The following is a 19,663-nucleotide window of genomic DNA, read 5'->3' as shown; positions in this document are numbered from 1 at the left end:
GTGACTAATCCAGCCTCGACTTAATGCGTCACGCAATCCAAGATGGCGCTGCGTGATAAAAGTCTAATGACTTGCTTCTCCTTGAGAGAAAGAACATCTGTCTGAAGTTTGGACGCTTTCAACGTAGGAAAGGTAAGAAAATCTGACCAAAGTTAGGCAAAAATTTACCTGCATTGCAATGGGCGTCTGTACTGTTAAACAACATTTGAATTTTGTCCCCTTTGAGCCGTCGATAGGGGGTGAGATATTTCTCGGATTCGGGAATTTTAACTGAAACAATTGGACACTTTCCGGACGATTTACTTCACACATGTTCGCCCGATCACGTGGAAGCTGTAGTTTTTTCAAACAAAATGGTTGGGAAATCTTGGCCCAGTAATCCTTCATTCGTGTAAGATGATTTTTCATCAAATAGTGCATTTTAAGAGAGCGAGATTAGGCTTACCCACTATATACTTTGTATTCATGTATGTCATGCATGTTTCAAGCACAGCAGGAATACTTAAATACCTTCTAAAGAAACCAAAAGGGCGGTGGAAGATATTTGTAGTGGGTACATAGGCAGCAAATCATAGTAACTTGCTGTATCCTTTGTCATTTTCTTGCAAATTATATGTTTTAAGTGAGCAATCAGCTTTAAGTTATTGAGTAAGACCGAGAGGGGTCTGAAACGGTGTGTGGAGCATTACCGCTGTACAAAATATTCAGCGAGATATCTTTCTTTATTCAAACATTCAATCGTCAATCTGCTTATTTTTTATCTATTTACTGTGATACATATATATATTTTTTATTGTATATTCATCGATTCCATATTTGTGAACAATTTAAAGAACGTAAGATCATTTCATCTTTTAAGAGGCCCTTAGATATGCGAAAAAATTGTCCTTCGTGATCTCTACAAAGATAACAGATCAACGAGGTACATTGGGTCTTTTGAATTTTATGTTCATTTTCTTAAAGCAGAAGGGGCGAACCCTCCGAGTATACCATCCTTAATCTTAGCAGAGGATCATTGGCTGATTTGAGGGTAACATTTGAAACACTAGAGAGAGATAGATTAAGAGAGATAGATATTCATTATCTTGGTAAGAGTTTAAAGTAACAGATAAAAGCTACTTAGTTCAGATTAATTGACTTGGTTTGACTTAGCATCAGAAAGAGACTCATTCTCTTCGCTTTTTTCAGAGACTAAATCGGCGGGTTTCTTTCACATTGATTGAAATGCAGCATTCAACAAAGTTTAGAATTGGCGGCTAGAATGAAATATCAACGCTGAGAAATCCAATTCCTGATTAAGATGCAAATCACGCCTCACCAAAAGATCCAATTTGGCAGTATGAACTGGGCTTTGACCAAGAGAACAATCTATTTAGCCCTTAAATCATGCTTTTACAAGATGGAGAACAGCCTTAGTAACTATCACTTTGTTTTATACAATAGTCATGCATAGAGTGTAGCTTAGTGAATTGGTGCCTGTCTATAAGCTTTTTTTAAGTGGGACAAGAGTAAACTCTAGTCAGAGCTGTGATTGCTGTAGAGTTTACTTCCCCCAGACATAAGTGTATTTTCAAATCAGTTTCGTACGTTTTCATCTACTCGGTCGCTAACCACAATATACTACGCTTACCTGCGAAGCGACCGGTACTTCGAGCTAACACGGCTGACATTAGAGTGGTCTAAAATTGCTTTGTAACTTCAACTACTTGTTAACCGGGATATGCCGCACATGTTTTAAAGGCACCAAAACTGCACTGAAGTGGGAGAAAAGTCAACTGTATTCTAATGTTCTCCTAAGCGGGGGGTACCGTTTTACAGAGTGCGCTCGAATCAAATCAGAGTACTGTACGGCAATATAAGCATCAGTGTTTTAGCTCGGCAAACTAACTGCTTCATACGTTTTCATATTGCGAGCTAATTGTAACGATTACTGAGGAGTCATCACAAATAAATTACCAACGTGGTCTAACAGTTCTGATGACAAAAACTATTCTAAGCGAGATTGAAGCAAACAAGTGTCGGAAGAAATAAATCTCTCTTTTTATGTAGTCGGTTGGATTAACTTCCACCTATAAACTTGCCTCAATTTGTATGACTCTGGTGGCTCTTTTGAGACCCTTTTTGGAGAAACTAAAGGTAGCAAAATATGTGTTGCAATGCACCAGACGCTTTCAATATATAAAGGTGATTTCATATGCCAATGCGATATTCATGGTCATGTTGTTAACAAAGCTACTAAGTCTTCAAGTCCCATCATTTTCTCTTCGGCTACTGATACTGAGGAGTTATCAAAGTGTATCACAAACAAACAGTTTTTCTACTGTGGTGATTCTATGTGAGGGTGAAACATACAGACCAGTGCGGAAAAATTGTAAAAGTAAAAACTCAGTCAGTCTGCTCTGTATATATTTAAATGTTTATTGCTTTTGATAACATGACAAACTTTTATTTGGAATAAGGTTTAATTTACCGACTGTTTGAATTGTTGCCCAGTTCGAGACATCTGATTAGTTTGATTAACGTCCATCGGTACAAACTTGCAAAAATTTCCGACCGATGTGACTCTTGTAAATCATCTGGAATCTGTTTTGAAGAAGCTAACAGCAAAAAGGTATAAGTGGAGTGTGCTAAACACTTTCAATTGACAGGAATGATTTCATATGCCGACTTTCAAGGACGCCAGTAGACAGCTACAATTTGATGGATGTGATATCATCATGACAAAGGCGATTATTTCACGTCAGCGATGTATTGTCAAGTAGTCATCTTTTTAACACGGCAATTGATGCATGTTTTATGTCGACGAATCTTTGTAAAAGATATTGAGGAATGATTAAAGAGTATCGCAAACAAACTGGTTTTTTGAATGTGGTGATTCCGAGCGAGAGTAAAACAGCCCAGTGCTGGAAAAATGAAAAGGTCATATGTCAGTCAGTCTCTACGAAAGAGAGGGTCTTGCACCATTTTAATTGTTTCCTTCCACGTAAGTAGGAACCCGTTATTTTCCCTTTGGATTGCCTTCTTTGCAGATACTCAAGAAGAAAGCTTATTTCTTCCACTAAAGATCAAGCCAGAATCGAAGTCAACGTCCATTAATGCTCGGTCTCTTTGCTTTTATTTTCCTTCATTGCAGATACTCAAGAAGAAACGTTATCATAACGAAAGTTTCAGCTGCAACTACTGAAGGATATGTCTGCCGCTTCAGAGTGCATCTGAGGCTAAAGGAATAGACTTTTGTGGTACTAAACACAGCTTCTATATTATCCGATCTGATGTGGGTGTCTACATGAGGTGCGAAGATATTCACGCTGGAAAAGATATCAAGATTCACCGTCTAAGTGAGGCCTGTAGATGGGGCGATCACTATTTGGCCACTGACTCTTTTTTTTACATCATTAAAGGAGATGAATATCGCAGAGTCACCGACCTGAGTAAAGACGAGGAAGCTGTGGTTTACTCTCTTCATCGCAACTGTCGCGGAGGAAGCGGCTACTACTCTGCCTTTGGTTATTGGTACATCGTGTTTGCCAACAGAGGTACCTACAGACGAGTGAGTAACATGAACAAAGATGAAGACGCAGTTGAATATAAAATCCATCAAGCGTTCCAAGATGGCATCTATTTCTGGGGTACCAATGATTATGTGTACTGTCTGAAGCAGGCTGGAAAATGGGGTGTCACCTATCACAGAAGCACCAATATGAACTTGAACAAAGATTGCAGTGACTTCAGCGTTCACGAGTCAGTGCTCAAGTTTATCCCTGGTGGTATAGCGCACACCCATGGAAAAGTGTTCGGGTATTGGAAAGATGTAAAATGTCTTCAAAATGACTCCGACACCGCCATTGAATTGGAAAAAACCATCAAGAAAACCGTTGGATTTGACAGGAGCACAATGTCCTCCATAGAGTTGGAATGGTCCATCGAGATGGGAATAAGCGAAGAAGTAGGAATCAAAGCCCAAATTTCAGAATTGATTGAGGCTCTCTGTAAAGTTCAGTATAGCCTCAAAGAGACGTTTGGTGGAAAGATGGTCAACACAGAGCAGTTCAAGTGGAGTGACCTCACTAAAGAAGACGAAAACGTTGAGCTGAAAATTCCACCGAACACCAAGCTGTACGTTTGGCAGTTTCAAATGGGCTTTGGAAAGAAGAAGAACCTCTTCAGTTGTGACACTGCGATCACATACGGTAAAACACCACCTGAGGAAACATTAAAGTATTTTATGCATTAACCGTCATCCTGAGTTGGGCTGAATCGGCGCCTGTTTAAGAGTGTTTAAAACAGTGACACAAACGAACCTCAGTATGAGAACTGTGAGTGCGTAAGTTTACTCTGAGTAGATATAAGTGTGTCTTGAAATTTCTTATCTGTGGACATAAGTGTGTTTCGAAATTTCTTATCTTTTTCATTTAATCGTTGAGCAGCAGACAATACGTGTTTTGTGAATCGATTAATATACTGCATTAAGTATAACACGAGTAAACTTTTTTTTTTATGTGCTTTCCTCAGAGTGTTTTTTTATGGTCATTTATTCTTTGATTTATATAGATACTGTGCTGACATGTCCAAAAGGTTATCAGTACTGCTGTTAAGCGTAAGGCAAGTGAACTTTGTTTGAAACGCGATAGATCGAGTGTTTAAAGTGAACATAAGTGCATATATTTTTTAATTTCGTGGTTACCCTCATTGGTTCAAACATGCTGCACCTATTTAAAAGGATATTAAAGAACAGTTAAGTGTGAGACATGCGATTGTACCAGGGTCAGAATAGCTACTAATTGAGTTTACTTTGAATGAATGTGAATTTGTTTTAAATCACTCGTATATGTTTACGGACAGAATTGGACGACACGAAGTCCTGTTATCAGAATGCAAACGACGACGGCAACCAGGACGTGGTAAACAGTTGTGGTAAATATACAAAACGAGATCTCTAGAGTACTAAAAAAATACGTTCAACAAATTAGGAAATTCCTATAAAGCTAATATTTTTATTAGCGTGTTGGGGAGAGATAATTTACTCTCTTCTGTAGTCAGCGAATCCTAAATGTTCAAGACATTGGCGCCGTTTTAGTCAAATCAAACACTTACGATGAAAGAAAACGTCAACACATCGCTTTAACGTAATTTCAAAAAGTAAAGGAAATTATTTAGACGGTTCGCGATTCGACAAAGCCAATCGTAATGAGAACATTTCCAGGAGAAGACTGCGAGTCTCTCTAAAGAAGAATTAATTTTTTTATTGGAAAGATGAAATCGAGATAACATCAGGGAAAGTGTATTAAAGTTCTGTAATGTTCACCAGCTTCTAAAATAGAATTGTGGTGGTTGGGGCCTATCAAATATGGAAATTCAATTTTCTTTGACAGAACCTTAAAATTCCGTAACCTTTTCTTGAAATGTGAATGACAATACTTTAGGGAATTTTGAAACGTAACAGTCACAAATATTAGTAGTAGTTCTGGTCAACGGATCATCAAAGAATGAAGACACCTACTCCAGTACCTCCGTTCCTCCAAACATCTGCAAACTGCTGTTATCGAAATACCATTCTGCATTCTTACAACACCTTTACGCGTTTCATGGTGAAGTATTTTTGAAACAGTTTTATACGAACGATAAACAATCCTTGAAGCGAAAATAGTCATTACGAACAACCCAGAATGTTCTATAAATATCACTCGTTTCGATTATTTTCTGCATTTCAATACCGCATCACGGTCCACTTCTTCCACGTTCGTTTGTCAATATTTTTGATTTTCCACCTAACCAGTTTAATGGGGATCATTCTCAATATCTTTCAAACAAAAGAACGGAAAGAAACATTTTGAGCTCGTGTAACGATTAAAAAATCAAAAACGCGAGAGAGATGTCTCGGGGTGTGCTTTCATTGTAACTTTTGACAAGGGTGCGCGACCAGCTCTCCAAATCTTAGCCTTATTTCAGAAAAGAAAATACCATTTTTAGACCCAGGTTGTAAATATCCATAATCCTTTTCAGACCAAACTTCAAGGGAAGCACTTGATTTGCAAATCCACTACGCGTTGGTGTGCACAGTGTACAGTTTGGGCGCGACTAAACCAACAAAGGATTAAAAGTGATGGAGGTTCATACGTAAGTTTAGGCTTCTTCACAATAAGTCACCTTAAGGAATCTAATTACTTAACGGCATTGCATTTTGTCGGTCGAGTTAAGCGATGAAGGTAAAACGTTGATTAACAGAACACCATAACACAGCTCAATTAATTATGCGCGGAAATGTAACTCCTGAGGTTCAAATGGACTGAAAGATTGAATACTTCTCCGAAGTGATGCACATTGTTGAAAACAAAGGACACTATGCCCTATTTTTTCTTCCCCGCTCAAAAACAGCTCTACAGAAATATTCACAAATGACTTTCCGGTCTGCAATCAGGGACAAAAAAGTCACTCATGGGGATCTTTTAAAGTAGATAATTACCAAATGAACGCTGTCAGTCTCCTGAAGAAGACAATACAAAGAAGAAACTTAACAAAATAAGATAAATGAAAGTGTTCTGATTTTCTGTTGACAAAATATCGTTCAAGGGACTCTACTGACTCCTGCATTTGGAGAGCTGGACAAAATTTCCTCATTCTTTATTATGCATACAGTTTTTGGATAGAGAAAATAGTGGCGAAAGCACTTGATTTCCTTTACAAAAATAATTACGGCTTAAACCATTAGTTGCCGAGATAGATAACATCGTTACACTCCCCCACCGACGCAGCACCACGGTTTTTTTTAGCGACTTACCCCTTATTTGATTGCGTAATATTTTTTCAAATGACTGGTTGCTTCAAAGAAATTTAGTGGTCAGGGCCGATTAAGAAGCAAAATAACATCTCCAAAACCGCAATCATGTTTCTTTGATAAAACTTTGAAATCCCTTAATACGCATTACTAAATCTTAAAACTTGCATTGACAATACTTTGAGAAATTGCGGTGAAATATTTTAAAAAACATACCAGTCACGTTTAACAATTGGTTCATACGTTAGCATGCGTACAGGGAGATATGAAGCACGCGGGAAGTTTGGAGATCACGAAAGATGCGTAAGAATTGCTCGAGGCGTAGCCGAGAGCATCTCAAGCTTATTGAGTGCCTTCCAAACTTCCCAAGTGCTTCATATCATGGTTGAAAAATAAAAAGGGTTTATTACACTCATTTTGAAATCACTGGTGGTCCCTGTAATCTGATTGGCTCTAGTTGATACGATTTATTCACGCATCGCACCATTTTTGCTTTAAATCACATCTTTTTCCCAGCCAATGAGGAGGCTTCATTAAAAACAAAACAACCAATCAGATTTTAAGGCTTGTTTAAAGTAACCGATCAAATTGCAGGAAAATGAACTTTTGTTTCTTAACTCTTACTTTTTCTCCAAACAAAATGGACATGAATTTAATTTCAGACCGGCTCAGTACTGCATCAATAAAATATTTGAACTGACCACGTCCTGTATTTTGGCGATTTCAAAATTGATGTAATAAAGTGGTAATTGAACCTCGTGTCGTGTGTCGTGTGTCGTGCAATTTTGGTCTGAAATCATACGTGTGATTTCAAATTGAACGAGCGCTGCGCGTTCGTTCGATTTTGAAATCACAAGTATGATTCCAGCCCAAATTGCACTCCACTCAGTGCAATTACTATTATTAATATTCCCTCTGCTACTCTTCAGCGCGTTGATAATTTTGTTTCAGAAAGACATTTCGCAACGCTGTAAACGATCTTGTCTTAGATTGGTCAAAAAACTGACAGGTGAATTCATGCGTGTAAATGAACTTTATAAAAAGTAAAAAATAAAAATAAGAAATCGCGGGGAAAATTTTTTTCTCTAGGGATTTGTTTGCTAACGTCATGAGCGTGCACAGTAGGAATATGAAGCACGCTCATGCAATTGAATTTGATTGGACAAATTTACTAGCTATGTTATAAAAGTAATTGGTGGAATAGTATTGTCCATTCACAAAAGGAAACAATGAATGATGCCGAAAAGGATAATACCGGAAATATTATAATAGCCTGACTTTTTTTTTTAGTTTTATCGATTGAGCAGGGTATTTCGTCATTGACTTGCATCTCTTTGAGAGAGAACATGTATCTGAAGTCTGGAAGCTTTTAAAGTAGGAAAGGTAAGAATATCTAACCAAAGTTAGGCAAATCTTTACCTGCATTGCAATGGGCGTCTTTACTGTTAAATCATATTTGAATTTTGTCAGCTTTGTGCCGTGGAAGGGGGGTGAGATGTTTTTCGTATTCGGGAATCTTTACTGAGACAATTAGACAATTTCCGGACGAGTTACTACACGCATTTGCCCGATTACGCGGCGTTTTTATCCAAGGCGGAAGTTTTTGCAAACCAAACGGATGGGAAATCTTGGCCCAGTGATCCTTTCTTCGTGTAAGGGCGATTTTTCATCAAATAACGCATTTTAAGAGAGCGAGAGTAGGCTTACCCATTATATACTTAATATTCAATTGAAAAAAATTGTGATAAGACAAAACATTCTCTCGATAGACACGAGACAGATACGACAATCTTATGCATGGCCATCCACTTCTCACGGTCACAATGCGGAGCGTGGGAATAACTTACCTGATGCGATTATTTGTTGCTTTTTGTTTGCCATAACTCGACTGTAACAGACTAATTGAGAACAAAGGTGCACTTGGCTAGTTAATACACTCCATTCCTTGTCATGTATGTCATGCATGTTTCAAGCACAGCATGAATATTAAGATACTTTCTAAAGAAACCAAAAGAACGTCATATGGTCTAGTAACAGTGAAAGATATTTATAGTTGGTACATAGGCCGCAAACTTTAGCAACTTGCTGTATCATTGGTCATTTTCTTGCAAATTATATGTTTTAAGTGAGAAGTCAGCTTTCAGCTTTAAGTTATTCAGGAAGACCGAGAAGGGACTGAGACGGCGTGTGGGGCATTACTGCTGGACAAAATATTCGGCGAGATATCTTTCTTTATTCAAATATTCAATCATCAATAGGCTTATTTTTATCTATTAACTGTGATATATATATATATATATATATATATATTTTATTGTATATTCATCAAATCCATACATGTGAGCAATTTAAAAGACACAAGATCATTTCATTTTTAAGAGGCCCATAGACACGCGGAAAAATCGTTCCTCGTGATCTCTACAGAGATGAAAGATCGACGAGGTAGATTGAGTGTTTTGAATTTTATGTTCACCTTCTAAAACCAGAAGGGGCGAACCCTCCTATTACCATTTTTTTCTTAGCAGGGGATCATTGGCTGATTTGAGGGTAACATTTGAAACACGAGAGAGAGATAGAATAAGAGAGATAGATATTCATTATCTTGGTAAGAGTTTAAAGTAACAGATAAAAGCTGCTTAGTTCAGATTAACTGACTTGGTTTGACTTAGCAACAGAAAGAGACTTATTCTCTTCGCTTTTTTCAGAAGCTAAATCGGCGGGTTTCCATCGCGTTGATTGACATGCAGCATTCAACAAAGTCTAGAATTAGCAGCTAGAATGAAATATCAATGCTGAGAAATCCAATTCTTGATTAAGATACAAATCACGCCCCACCGAAGAATCAAGTTTGGCAGTATGAGCTGGGCTTTGACCAGGAGAAGAATCTATTTAGCCCCTTAATCATGCTTACACAAGATGGAGAACAGCCTTAGTAACCATCACTCATGCATAGAGTGTAGCTTAGTGAATTGGTGCCTGTCTATAAGCTTTTTTAAGTGTGACACGAGTAAACTCCAGTCAAAACTGTGATTGCTGTTGAGTTTTTTTCCCCCAGACAAAAGTGTATTTTAAAATTTCATGCGTCTTCATTTGCTCATTAACCAGAATATACTACGCTTGCCTGCGAAGTGACCTGTTCTTCGAACTAACACAACTACCATAAGAGTGGTCCTGAAATTACTTTGTAACTTCAACTACTTGTTTTCCAGGATATGCTGCACATGCTTTGATGCACCAAAACTGTTCTGAAGTGGGAGACAAGTCAACTGTATTCTAATGTTCTCATAAGCGGGTGGTACCGTTTTATAGAGTGCGCTAGAATCAAATCAGAGTACGGCAATATAAGCATCAGTGTCTCAGCTCGGCATACCAACCGCTCAATACGTTTTCATATCGCGAATAAATTGTGACGAACACTGAGCAGTGATCACAAATAAATTACTAACATGCTCTAACAGTTTTGATGACAAAAACTATTCTAAGCGAGATTGAAGCGAGCAAGTGTGGGAAGAAATAAACCTCTCTTTTTATCTAGATTAACTTCCACCTATAAACTTGCCTCAATTGATATAACTCTAGTGGCTCTTTTGAAACCTTTTCCGGAGAAACTAAAGAGAGAAAAATATGCGTGCAATGCACCAGACGCTTTCAGTTTATAAAAGTGATTTCATATGCCTATGTGATATTCATGATTATGTTGTTAACAAGGCTGCTAAGTCTTCAAGTCCCATCATTTTCTCTTTGGCTAATGATACTGAGGGTTAGTTATAAAAGTGTATCACAAACAAGCAGTTTTTCTACTGTGGTGATTTTATGCGAGAGTGAAACATTCAGACCAGTGCGGAAAAATTGTAAAAGTAAAAACTCAGTCAGTCCACTCCAAGTTCTAGACATCTGATTAGTTTGATTAACATCCGTCAGTACAAACTTTCAACAATTTTTCCTGGCTCTTGTAGATAATCTGGAATCTGTTTTGAAGAAGCTGAAAGCAAAAAAAATGTAAGTGGGGTGTCGGTGCTAGACTCTTTCAATTGACAGGAATGATTTCATATGCCGACTTTCAAGGCAGTTTTAGACGCCAATAGACAGCCACAATTTGATAGATGTGATGGCATCATGACAAAGGCGATTGTATCACGTTAGCGATATATCATCAAGTAGTCATCTTTTTAACACGGCAATTGATGCATGTTTTATGTCGATGAATCGTTGCAAAAGATATTGAGGAATGATTAAAGAGTATCGCAAACAAACCGGTGTTTGGAATGTGGTGATTCCGAGGGAGAGTAAAACAGTCCAGTGCGAAAAAAATATTCCCATATGTACCCAAATGGCCCATTCGACGTGATGGGAAATGTATACTTAAGACCGCTCACGCAAATATTGCCCTATTCTATTTCCCCTCCCTCCACTAACGATCAAGCCAGAATCGAAGTCAACGTCCATTAAAGCTCGGTCTTTTTGCTTTATTTTTCTTCCTTGCAGATACTCAAGAAGAAACGTTATTTCAGCTGCAACTACTGAGTGAAAAATATGTCGGCCGCTTCAGATTATCCGGAGATCGTGCCAAAGAGTGCACCTGAGGCTAGAGGAATAGACTTTTGTGGTACTAAAAAAAGCTTCTATATCATCCGTTCTGATGTGGGTGTCTACATGAGTTGCGAAGATATTCACACTGGAAAACGTATCAAGATTCATCGTTTAAGTGAGGCCTGTAGATGGGGTGATCACTACTTGGCCACTGACTCTTATTTCTACATCATTAAAGGAGATGAGTATCGCAGAGTGACCGAGCTGAGTAAAGACGAGGACGCTGTGGTTTACTCTCTTCATTGCAACTGTCGCGGAGGAAGCAGCTACTACTCTGCCTTTGGTAATTGGTACATCGTGTTTGCTAAGAGAGGCACCTACAGGCGAGTGAGAAATATGAACAAAGATGAAGACGCCGTTGAATATAAAATCCACCAAGCGTTCCAAGATGGCATCTATTACTGGGGTACCAAGAATTATGTCTACTGTCTAATGCAGGCTGGAAAATGGGGTGTCACCTATCACAGAAGCACCAACATGAACTTGAACAAAGATTGCAAAGACTTCAGCGTTCACGAGTCAGTGCTCAATTTTCTCCCTGGTGGTATGGCGTACACCCACGGAAAAGTGTTCGGGCATTGGATAGAAGTAAAATGTCTTCAAAACGACTCCAACACTGCCATAGAATGGAAAAAAAACATCAAGAAAACCGTTGGATTTGACAAGAGTACAATATCCTCCATAGAGTCTAACTGGTCCATCGAGACGACAAAAAGCAAAGATAAGCAGATCAATGTTTCTAAATTGATTGAGTGTCTCTGTAAAGTTCAGTATGGCCTTAAGGAGACGTTTGGTGGAAAGATGGTCAACACAGCGCAGTTCGAATGGAGTGACACCACAGAAAAAGAAGAAACCCTTAAGGTGAAAATCCCACCGAATACCAAGCTGTACGTTTGGCAGTTTCAAATGGGCTTTGGAGAGAAGAATAACCTCTTCAGTATTGACACTAGGACCACATACAATGAAACACCACCTGAGGAACCATTAAAGTACTTTAAGCACTAGCATTTAAAAGTGTGACACAAATGAATCTTGGTAAGAACTGTGAATGCTAAAGTTTACTCTGAGTGGAGATAGGTGTGTTTTGAGATTTCTTGTCTTTTTCGTGTACTCGTTGAGCAGTATACACTGCATTAAGTTTTTTCCGTCAACTAAAGTCGATCAATTTTTTTGAGTAGACATGAGTGTAATTCACTTTAGTCATTATATGCTGTGGTAGTTTGATAAGCAACAAACCCTGTTTCAAGTATGAGACGAGTCAATTTTAGTCCATTAACCGGTATCGATCAATTTTTTTTTAGCAGATACGAGAGTGTTTCTTATGGTCATTTACTCCTAAAATAATATATACTGCGCTTACATGTTCAAAAGGTTACCAGTACTACTGTTAAGCGTAAGACAAGTGAAATTTGTTTGAAAAGCGATAGATCGAGAGTTTTAAAGTGAACATAAGTGCATATGTTTTTTAATTTCGTGGTTACCCCAGTCATTCGTTCACTAGAATATACTACAATTGTTTAAAAAGAAATAAAAGTGCAGTTAAGTGTGAGACATGCAATTGTACCAAGATCAGAACTGTCACCAATCGAGTTTACTTTGAGTGAATATAAGTGTGTTTTGAGTGGCACTCTGATACTATTAGGGAAAGATTGTTGAACTGCCATGTAAACATGCCCTATCTAGGCAAAAAATCAAAACAAAAGATATAATGGGCAGAACAATAGCTCTGCTCGAGTGTTTTAAAACTTCGTACATTTCTTAGCCGTCCTCTGAAAACCAACAACATGAAATCACCAAGATTTGCGTGGTGTTGGAACAGAGACCCTGACGGCAAATCATTTAAGTTTCCATTTGGAACTCAACGCTGCTCACATACGTGAAGCTGTAGTTGAGGTGTGGTGCTGTAAGACAAGGTACACAATGAAGACACCCACTCCGGTACGAACGCCGAGAGAAACAACTCCTTCCAAACATCTGCAAACTGCCGTTATCGAAATACTATTCGGCAGCATTCTTACAACACCTTCACGCATTTCATGGTGAAGTATTTTGAAACAGCTTTGTACGAACGATAAACAAACCTTGAAGTGAAAATAGCCATTATGAACAAACCAGAATGTTCTATAAATATCACTCGTTTCGATTATTTTTTGCATTTCAATACCTCATCACGGTCCACTTCTTCCAAATTCATCAGTCAAAATTTCTAATTTCTAACCAGGCAATTGGGGATTATTCTCAATGTATTTCAAACAATAGGACGGAAAGAAACATTTTGAGGTCGTGTTACGAATGAAAACTAAAAAACGCGAGAGAGATGTCCCGAGGTGTGCTTTCCCTATAATTTTTGATCAGGGTGCGTGCCCAGCTCTCCAAATCTTAGCCTTATTTCAGACCAGAAAGCACAATTTTTAGACCCGGTGTGTAAATATCCATAACCATTTTCAGACCAAAATTCAAGGGTAGCACTTGGCGTTAGTGGCGTCGGTATGCACAGTGTAATCAAGCCTGGCATCGGCGCCGATGTCAATATCGGTCAAATTCACCCGAAAATTCAGCTGAATTGTGGTCATTCTTCCTTCTCTTAGAGTCATTTGTAGTTGTAAGATAACATTAAATGAGCAATTTCATCACCAGTATATGAGAACCAACGTTTAATAAGGCCTCTTCACACGTATACAGGTGGTGCAATCAGCTAAAGTCCTCAAACATTCATGTTAATTTATGTTGAATAAAGAATGGTCATGTAAACAGGTCGCTTTGCTTTTGGCTCACCGAGGGTTGATGAGGATCAAAGCAATAAAGTGGGTTCTTTTAGATTACGCAGGCGATTTGCCTTCAGTCCCGACTGGTATCGCTCAAAGGGGAAACATTGGGCACTACTAAACCAAAAACGAAGTTAAAATCTGACTGAGGATCATACGCAAGTTTCGGCATCTTCACAATAGGCCCCCTCAAGGAATCTAATTGCTTTACGGCACTGGATTTTGTCGGTTGTATTAAGCGGTGCGGGTAAAACGCTGATTGACAGAATACCATAACATAGCTCAATTAATTTTGCGCGAAAATTTCATTCCTGCATGAGATTCAAAGGGACTGAAAGATTGAATACTTCTCCGAAATGATGCTCGTTGAAAACAAATGACCTTAAGCTTTATTTTTTTCTTTTCCTCTTAAAAACAGCTCTACACAGAATATTGACAAATGACTTTCCGGCCCGCAATCAGGGACAAAAAAGTCACTCATGGGGATCTTTAAAAGCAGATAACTACCAAATGAACGCTGCCAGTCTCCTGAATAAGACAATGGAAAGAAGAAACTTATTAAGATAACATAAATGAAAGTGTTCTAATTTTCTGTTGAGTATTGCTCAAGGGACTCTACTGACTCCTGCATTTGAAGAGCTGGACAAAATTTCCTCGTTCTTTATTATGCATACAGTTCTTTAATTAATTGAGCTATGTTATGGTGTTCAATATGAATGAGCTGGGCGCGCACCCTGATCAAAAATTACAGGGAAGCACACCTAGGGACATCTCTCTTGCGTTTTTTAGTTTTCACTCGTAACACGACCTCAAAATGTTTCTTTCCGTTCTTTTGTTTGAAATATATTGAGAATAATCCCCAGTTGACTGGTTAGATGAGAAATCATACATTTTGACTGACGAATTTGGAAGAAGTGGACCGTGATGCGGTATTGAAATGCAAAAAATAATCGAAACGAGTGATATTTATAGAACATTCTGGTTTGTTCATAATGGCTATTTTCGCTTCAAGGATTGTTTATCGTTCGTACAAAGCTGTTTCAAAATACTTCACCATGAAATGCGTAAAGGTGTTGTAAGAATGCTGCCGAATAGTATTTCAATAACAGCAGTTTGCAGATGTTTGGAAGGAATTGTTTCTCTCGGCGTTCGTACCGGAGTAGGTGTCTCCATTGTGTACCTTGTCTTACAGCGCCACGCCTAAACTACAGCTTCACGTATGTGAGCAGCGTTGAGTTCCAAATGGAAACTTAAATGATTTGCCGTCAGGGTTTCAGTTTCAACACCACGCAAATCTTGGTGATTTCATGTTGTTGGTTTTCAGAGGACGGCTAAGAAATGTACGAAGTTTTAAAACACTCAAGCAGAAACTATTGTTCTGCCCATCAAATCTTTTGTTTTTGATTTTTGTCAAATTTTTGATGTTTGTTGATAGGGAGAACAGTGGCGAAAGCACTTGATTTTCTTTACGAAAATAATTACGGCTTTAAACCATTAGTTGCCGAGATAGATAATATCGTTACACTTTCCCACTGACGCAGCGCCACAGTTTCTTTAGCGACTTACCCTCTTTATTTGATTATGTAATATTTTCTCAAATGACTGGTTTCTTTAAAGAATTGTAGTGGTCAGGGCCGATTAAGAAGCAAAACAACACCTCCAAAACTGCAATCATGTTTCTTTGACAAAACTTTAAAATCCGGTCCGCAATCAGGGACAAAAAAGTCACTCATGGGGATCTTTTAAAGTAGATAATTACCAAATGAACGCTGCCAGTCTCCTGAATAAGACAATAGAAAGAAGGGATTCAAAGGGACTGAAAGATTGATTACTTCGCCGAAATGATGCACGTTGAAAAAAAATGACCTTAAGCTTTATTTTTTCTTTTCCTCTTAAAAACAGCTCTGCACAGAAATATTCACAAATGACTTTCCGGTCCGCAATCAGGGACAAAACAGTCACTCATGAGGATCCTTAAAAGTAGATAATTACCAAACGAAGACTGCCAGTCTCCTGAATAAAGATTATTCGATTATTTTTTGCATTTCAATACCGCATCACGGTCCACTTCTTCCAAATTCGTCAGTCAAAATGTATGATTTCTCATCTAACCAGTCAATTGGGGATTATTCTCAATATATTTCAAATAAAAGAACGGAAAGAAACATTTTGAGGTCGTGTTACGAGTGAAAACTAAAAAACGCAAGAGAGATGTCCCGAGGTGTGCTTCCCTGTAATTTTTGATCAGGGTGCGCGCCCAGCTCTCCAAATCTTAGCCCTATTTCAGACTAGAAAACATCTTTTTTAGACCCGGTCTGTAAGTATCCATGACCATTTTCAGACCAAAATTCAAGGGTAGCACTTGGAGTTAGTGGCGTTGGTGTGCACAGTGTAATCAAGCCTGGCATCGGCGCCGATGTCAATATCGGTCAAATTCACCCGAAAATTCAGCTGAATTGATGAATTGTAGTCATTCTTCCTTCTCTTAGAGTCATTTGTAGTTGTAAGATAATATTAAATGAGCAATTTCATCACCAGTATATGAGAACCAACGTTTAATAAGGCCTCTTCACACGTATACAGGTGGTGCAATCAGCTAAAGTCCTCAAACATTTATGTTAATTTACGTTGAATAAAGGAGTGTCATCAAAACAGGTCGCTTTCCTTTTGGCTCACCGAGTGCTGATGAGGGTCAACGTAATAAAGTGGGTTCTTTTAGATTACGCAGGCGATTTTTCCATCAGTCCCGACTGGTATCGCTCAAAGGGGAAACATGTACTCGCAGTTTTGGGCGCTACTAAACCAAAAACGAAGTCTTTCTCTGAGGTTCATACGCAAGTTTAGGCATCTTCACAATAGGCCCCCTCAAGGAATCTAATTGCTTTACGGCACTGGATTTAGTCGGTCATGTTAAGCGGTGCAGGTAAAATGCTGATTAATAGAACACCATATCATAGCTCAATTAATTTCGCGCGTAAATTTTATTCCTGCATGAGATTCAAAGCGCAGCAGGAATATTTTAAAACTTTTCTGATGCAATTATTTGATGCTTTTTGTTTGCCCTAAATGTAAATCTATTCTGGTTATCAGAATGGACATGCGCGTGACACTTGTGCTGGTGGTCTTTGTTGCCATTACAATGGGAAAACGTTTGAGGAGCCGTTTTGATTTCAAAGAGGATGATGAGCTACCACAGGATGACAATGTAAGAATACTTTTAAGTTAGTGCAGTTACAGGAGAGCTTCCTTTAAGATACTACTACTGCGTTGTGTACTATTTCCTTTACTGATGAAGATTTCTATAAATACGAAGTAAAGAATCTGACTGATCGAGAAGGATAACCAGTTGGTTATTCACTTTGGTAGTAATGATTACAATGTGCGTTATAGATCGAGACCATGAATGACCCTGGTTGTTTACGTTGTCCAACTATTCTTGGACCTTCAAGTCACACTTGCTGCCCGCCAAAGAGATGGTAATTATCCTATAAGAAACAATTTTAGTAAAAGCTCACTTTTTCAGTTGAGTTAAAGATTTAACGATGATACCATGCCATCATCCCTTCACTGTCGCTGTCCCCGTCTCTGTTACTGTCACTGTCGCTGTCCCCATCCCCGTCCCCGTCCCCGTCCCCGTCCCCGTCCCCGTCCCCGTCCCCGTCCCCGTCCCCGTCCCCGTCCCCGTCCCCGTCACTGTCACTGTAACTGTCACTGTCCCTGTCTCTGTCTCTGTCTCCGTCACTGTCACTATCATTTTCACTGTCACTGTCACTGTCACTTTTCCTGTCACTGTCACTGTCACTGTCTTTCACTGTCCCTTTCCCTTTCCCTGTCCCTGTCCCTGTCACTGTCACTGTCCCTGTCTCTGTCTATTTTACTGCCTCTTTCTCTGTCAATGACAGTGTCATCATCATTGTTATATTCCTCGTCATCCTTGTTATTGACATCTCATTTTATTTCATTTTTTTTTTCAGCGTTGGCCCACATGGATGGTGCGTCAATTGATCTACAACAGTGTCAATCCACGATACCAGAGCAGTGCATCTCTGCCTGATTTAACAGCCACAAAATAACCATGAAAGCTAATTGTAGCCAGCACCTCTTTAGAATAGAATTCTATGAATAAACTTCAATAACATACTGTCTGAGTGATCTCTTGTCGCATTAAGAGGATAAAAATTTATAAATTGCTAAAAAAAAATAGGTCTCTAAGATTGATTGAAATAGAGACTTCTAAATGAGGAGAAACTTCCAAATTTTAGTCGAGATTGCGCTATAAAATCAACACAATCAATAAATCTTTTAGAGTACAAAGAGCTATTCTAGTCCAATCGCTCCAGTATCTATAGTCCTAAACCTGTTTTAAACTTTTGACACAGAGAACTTTCTGAAACCTCATTATATTTTGAATGAATTGATAAGAAAGTTTCGTTAAAAGCACCTTTCTAATCATAAATATTACAAACAATTTACAGCTTTCAATTCGGCAATAAATAACCCGCCAACAGGGACTTTTAAGAGCAGATAGTTATTGAAAGTTGACTGCCCGCTTCATAGAAGAGAGAATGGAACGATACAATCCGGAGAACATAGATAAAAGCGTTTTCAATTAACTTCTTTTGTTTTCGCCGGGTGGAACAGAATTGTCCTACTGAAATGTGTTCTCCTGACTGCTTTCTTCAGTTGAAGACTGTTAGTGATGGCTAGGGCCGAATGAATACGTTTATATGTCGTCAAACATGCAACCAGGTTGATAGCTTCCTAAGTTTCTCTAAAAAACCGAAATTTTAATACCAAACTCTTTAAAAACGGTAAAATATCAATGATGTAGAGAATATCAGTGGCAAGTTTTAGAACGCTGGTAACGTTCAGCTGTTTTTTAGGTCGAAGGCCAATGCAGGAAACGCAATAAATAAACATAGTCCTTCAGCTATCTGCCTTTAGGAACGTAAAACCAATCAGCTCCTGTATAACATCGGTAAACTCGGCTACCGCGCCTTTATGCATTTTAAGGTGAACTATTCTCGACATTGCTTTGAACTACTAATTCGACATTCCCCTCATAAAAAGGCCCAATCCTTTAATCCTTTTACACGCCATTTTTCGCAGAACAGGTTCGCTAATAGACCTTTTTTCTAACTTTCCAAGCACCCACTCAACTCATAAGCTTCAAATGTCAAGTACTAATACGCACCACCCTGTCGTTTCACCCGCAACGCAACAGTCTTTGGCCCCGGGGGCATGCAATTTGTGCAAGAGGTCTGTGAGGGGCTTGGTACTTAGAATCGGTAGAACCGAACCCTCGAGGACTTCTTGAGTGCTCACATCGCTCGCCGACTCGAAACGCTTGGGTTCGCCGTTCGTGTCGCAGCGCCAATGAAAACCTGAGGTGTGTGGCCTACAATGCCAGAGCCTATTTTGCTTTCCATATCATGGGGGACTATGAAGGGTCCAGGAGTATTTCTACTCTCCCAGGACAGGGTGGTACTCTTTACTGAGAAAAGCTCGATTCGTTTAACTCAAAACAACCGTG

The 19,663-nt window shown here is 38.8% G+C and overlaps 2 protein-coding genes and 1 long non-coding RNA gene across 9 annotated transcripts; all 3 read left to right on the top strand.

The window, feature by feature from the left end:
- The first annotated feature begins 35 nt into the window (after window positions 1-35).
- LOC131779366 (uncharacterized) lies at window positions 36-6,339 on the top strand. 2 transcript variants are annotated; one of them, XR_010717334.1, is made up of 4 exons: window positions 36-132; window positions 3,134-4,602; window positions 4,843-4,914; window positions 6,004-6,339. XR_010717334.1 is itself a non-coding variant. In XM_059095914.2 (2 exons), exon 2 carries the CDS (start codon window positions 3,287-3,289, stop codon window positions 4,232-4,234), a length of 948 nt encoding a protein of 315 aa, XP_058951897.2. In that variant the 5' UTR covers window positions 36-132; window positions 3,134-3,286; the 3' UTR covers window positions 4,235-4,745. The 2 variants fall into 2 exon arrangements, 1 of the variants encoding a protein (XP_058951897.2); XM_059095914.2 differs by lacking the exons at window positions 4,843-4,914; window positions 6,004-6,339 and having other exon boundaries at window positions 3,134-4,745.
- Window positions 6,340-8,082: 1,743 nt separating this feature from the next.
- On the top strand, window positions 8,083-13,026 carry LOC131779364 (uncharacterized). 6 transcript variants are annotated; one of them, XM_066166054.1, is made up of 5 exons: window positions 8,117-8,158; window positions 9,298-9,380; window positions 9,985-10,106; window positions 10,732-10,774; window positions 11,261-13,026. In XM_066166054.1, exon 5 carries the CDS (start codon window positions 11,309-11,311, stop codon window positions 12,368-12,370), a length of 1,062 nt encoding a protein of 353 aa, XP_066022151.1. In that variant the 5' UTR covers window positions 8,117-8,158; window positions 9,298-9,380; window positions 9,985-10,106; window positions 10,732-10,774; window positions 11,261-11,308; the 3' UTR covers window positions 12,371-13,026. The 6 variants fall into 6 exon arrangements, with proteins under 6 accessions (XP_066022150.1, XP_066022154.1, XP_066022155.1 ...); XM_066166056.1 differs by having other exon boundaries at window positions 8,129-8,158; window positions 9,301-9,380; XM_066166055.1 differs by lacking the exon at window positions 8,117-8,158 and adding an exon at window positions 8,168-8,689.
- A 4,192-nt stretch (window positions 13,027-17,218) lies between these two features.
- LOC136280560 (uncharacterized) lies at window positions 17,219-18,271 on the top strand. Its single transcript, XR_010717301.1, has 3 exons — window positions 17,219-17,335; window positions 17,521-17,606; window positions 18,105-18,271. It is a non-coding gene; the product is annotated as an uncharacterized lncRNA (long non-coding RNA).
- Window positions 18,272-19,663: the final 1,392 nt, after the last annotated feature.

This window comes from Pocillopora verrucosa, chromosome 4 (assembly GCF_036669915.1).
Source record: "Pocillopora verrucosa isolate sample1 chromosome 4, ASM3666991v2, whole genome shotgun sequence".
NCBI lineage: Eukaryota > Metazoa > Cnidaria > Anthozoa > Scleractinia > Pocilloporidae > Pocillopora > Pocillopora verrucosa.
The sequence above is the reverse complement of the archived record's forward strand: the minus strand, read 5'-3'. Positions and strand labels throughout refer to the sequence as shown.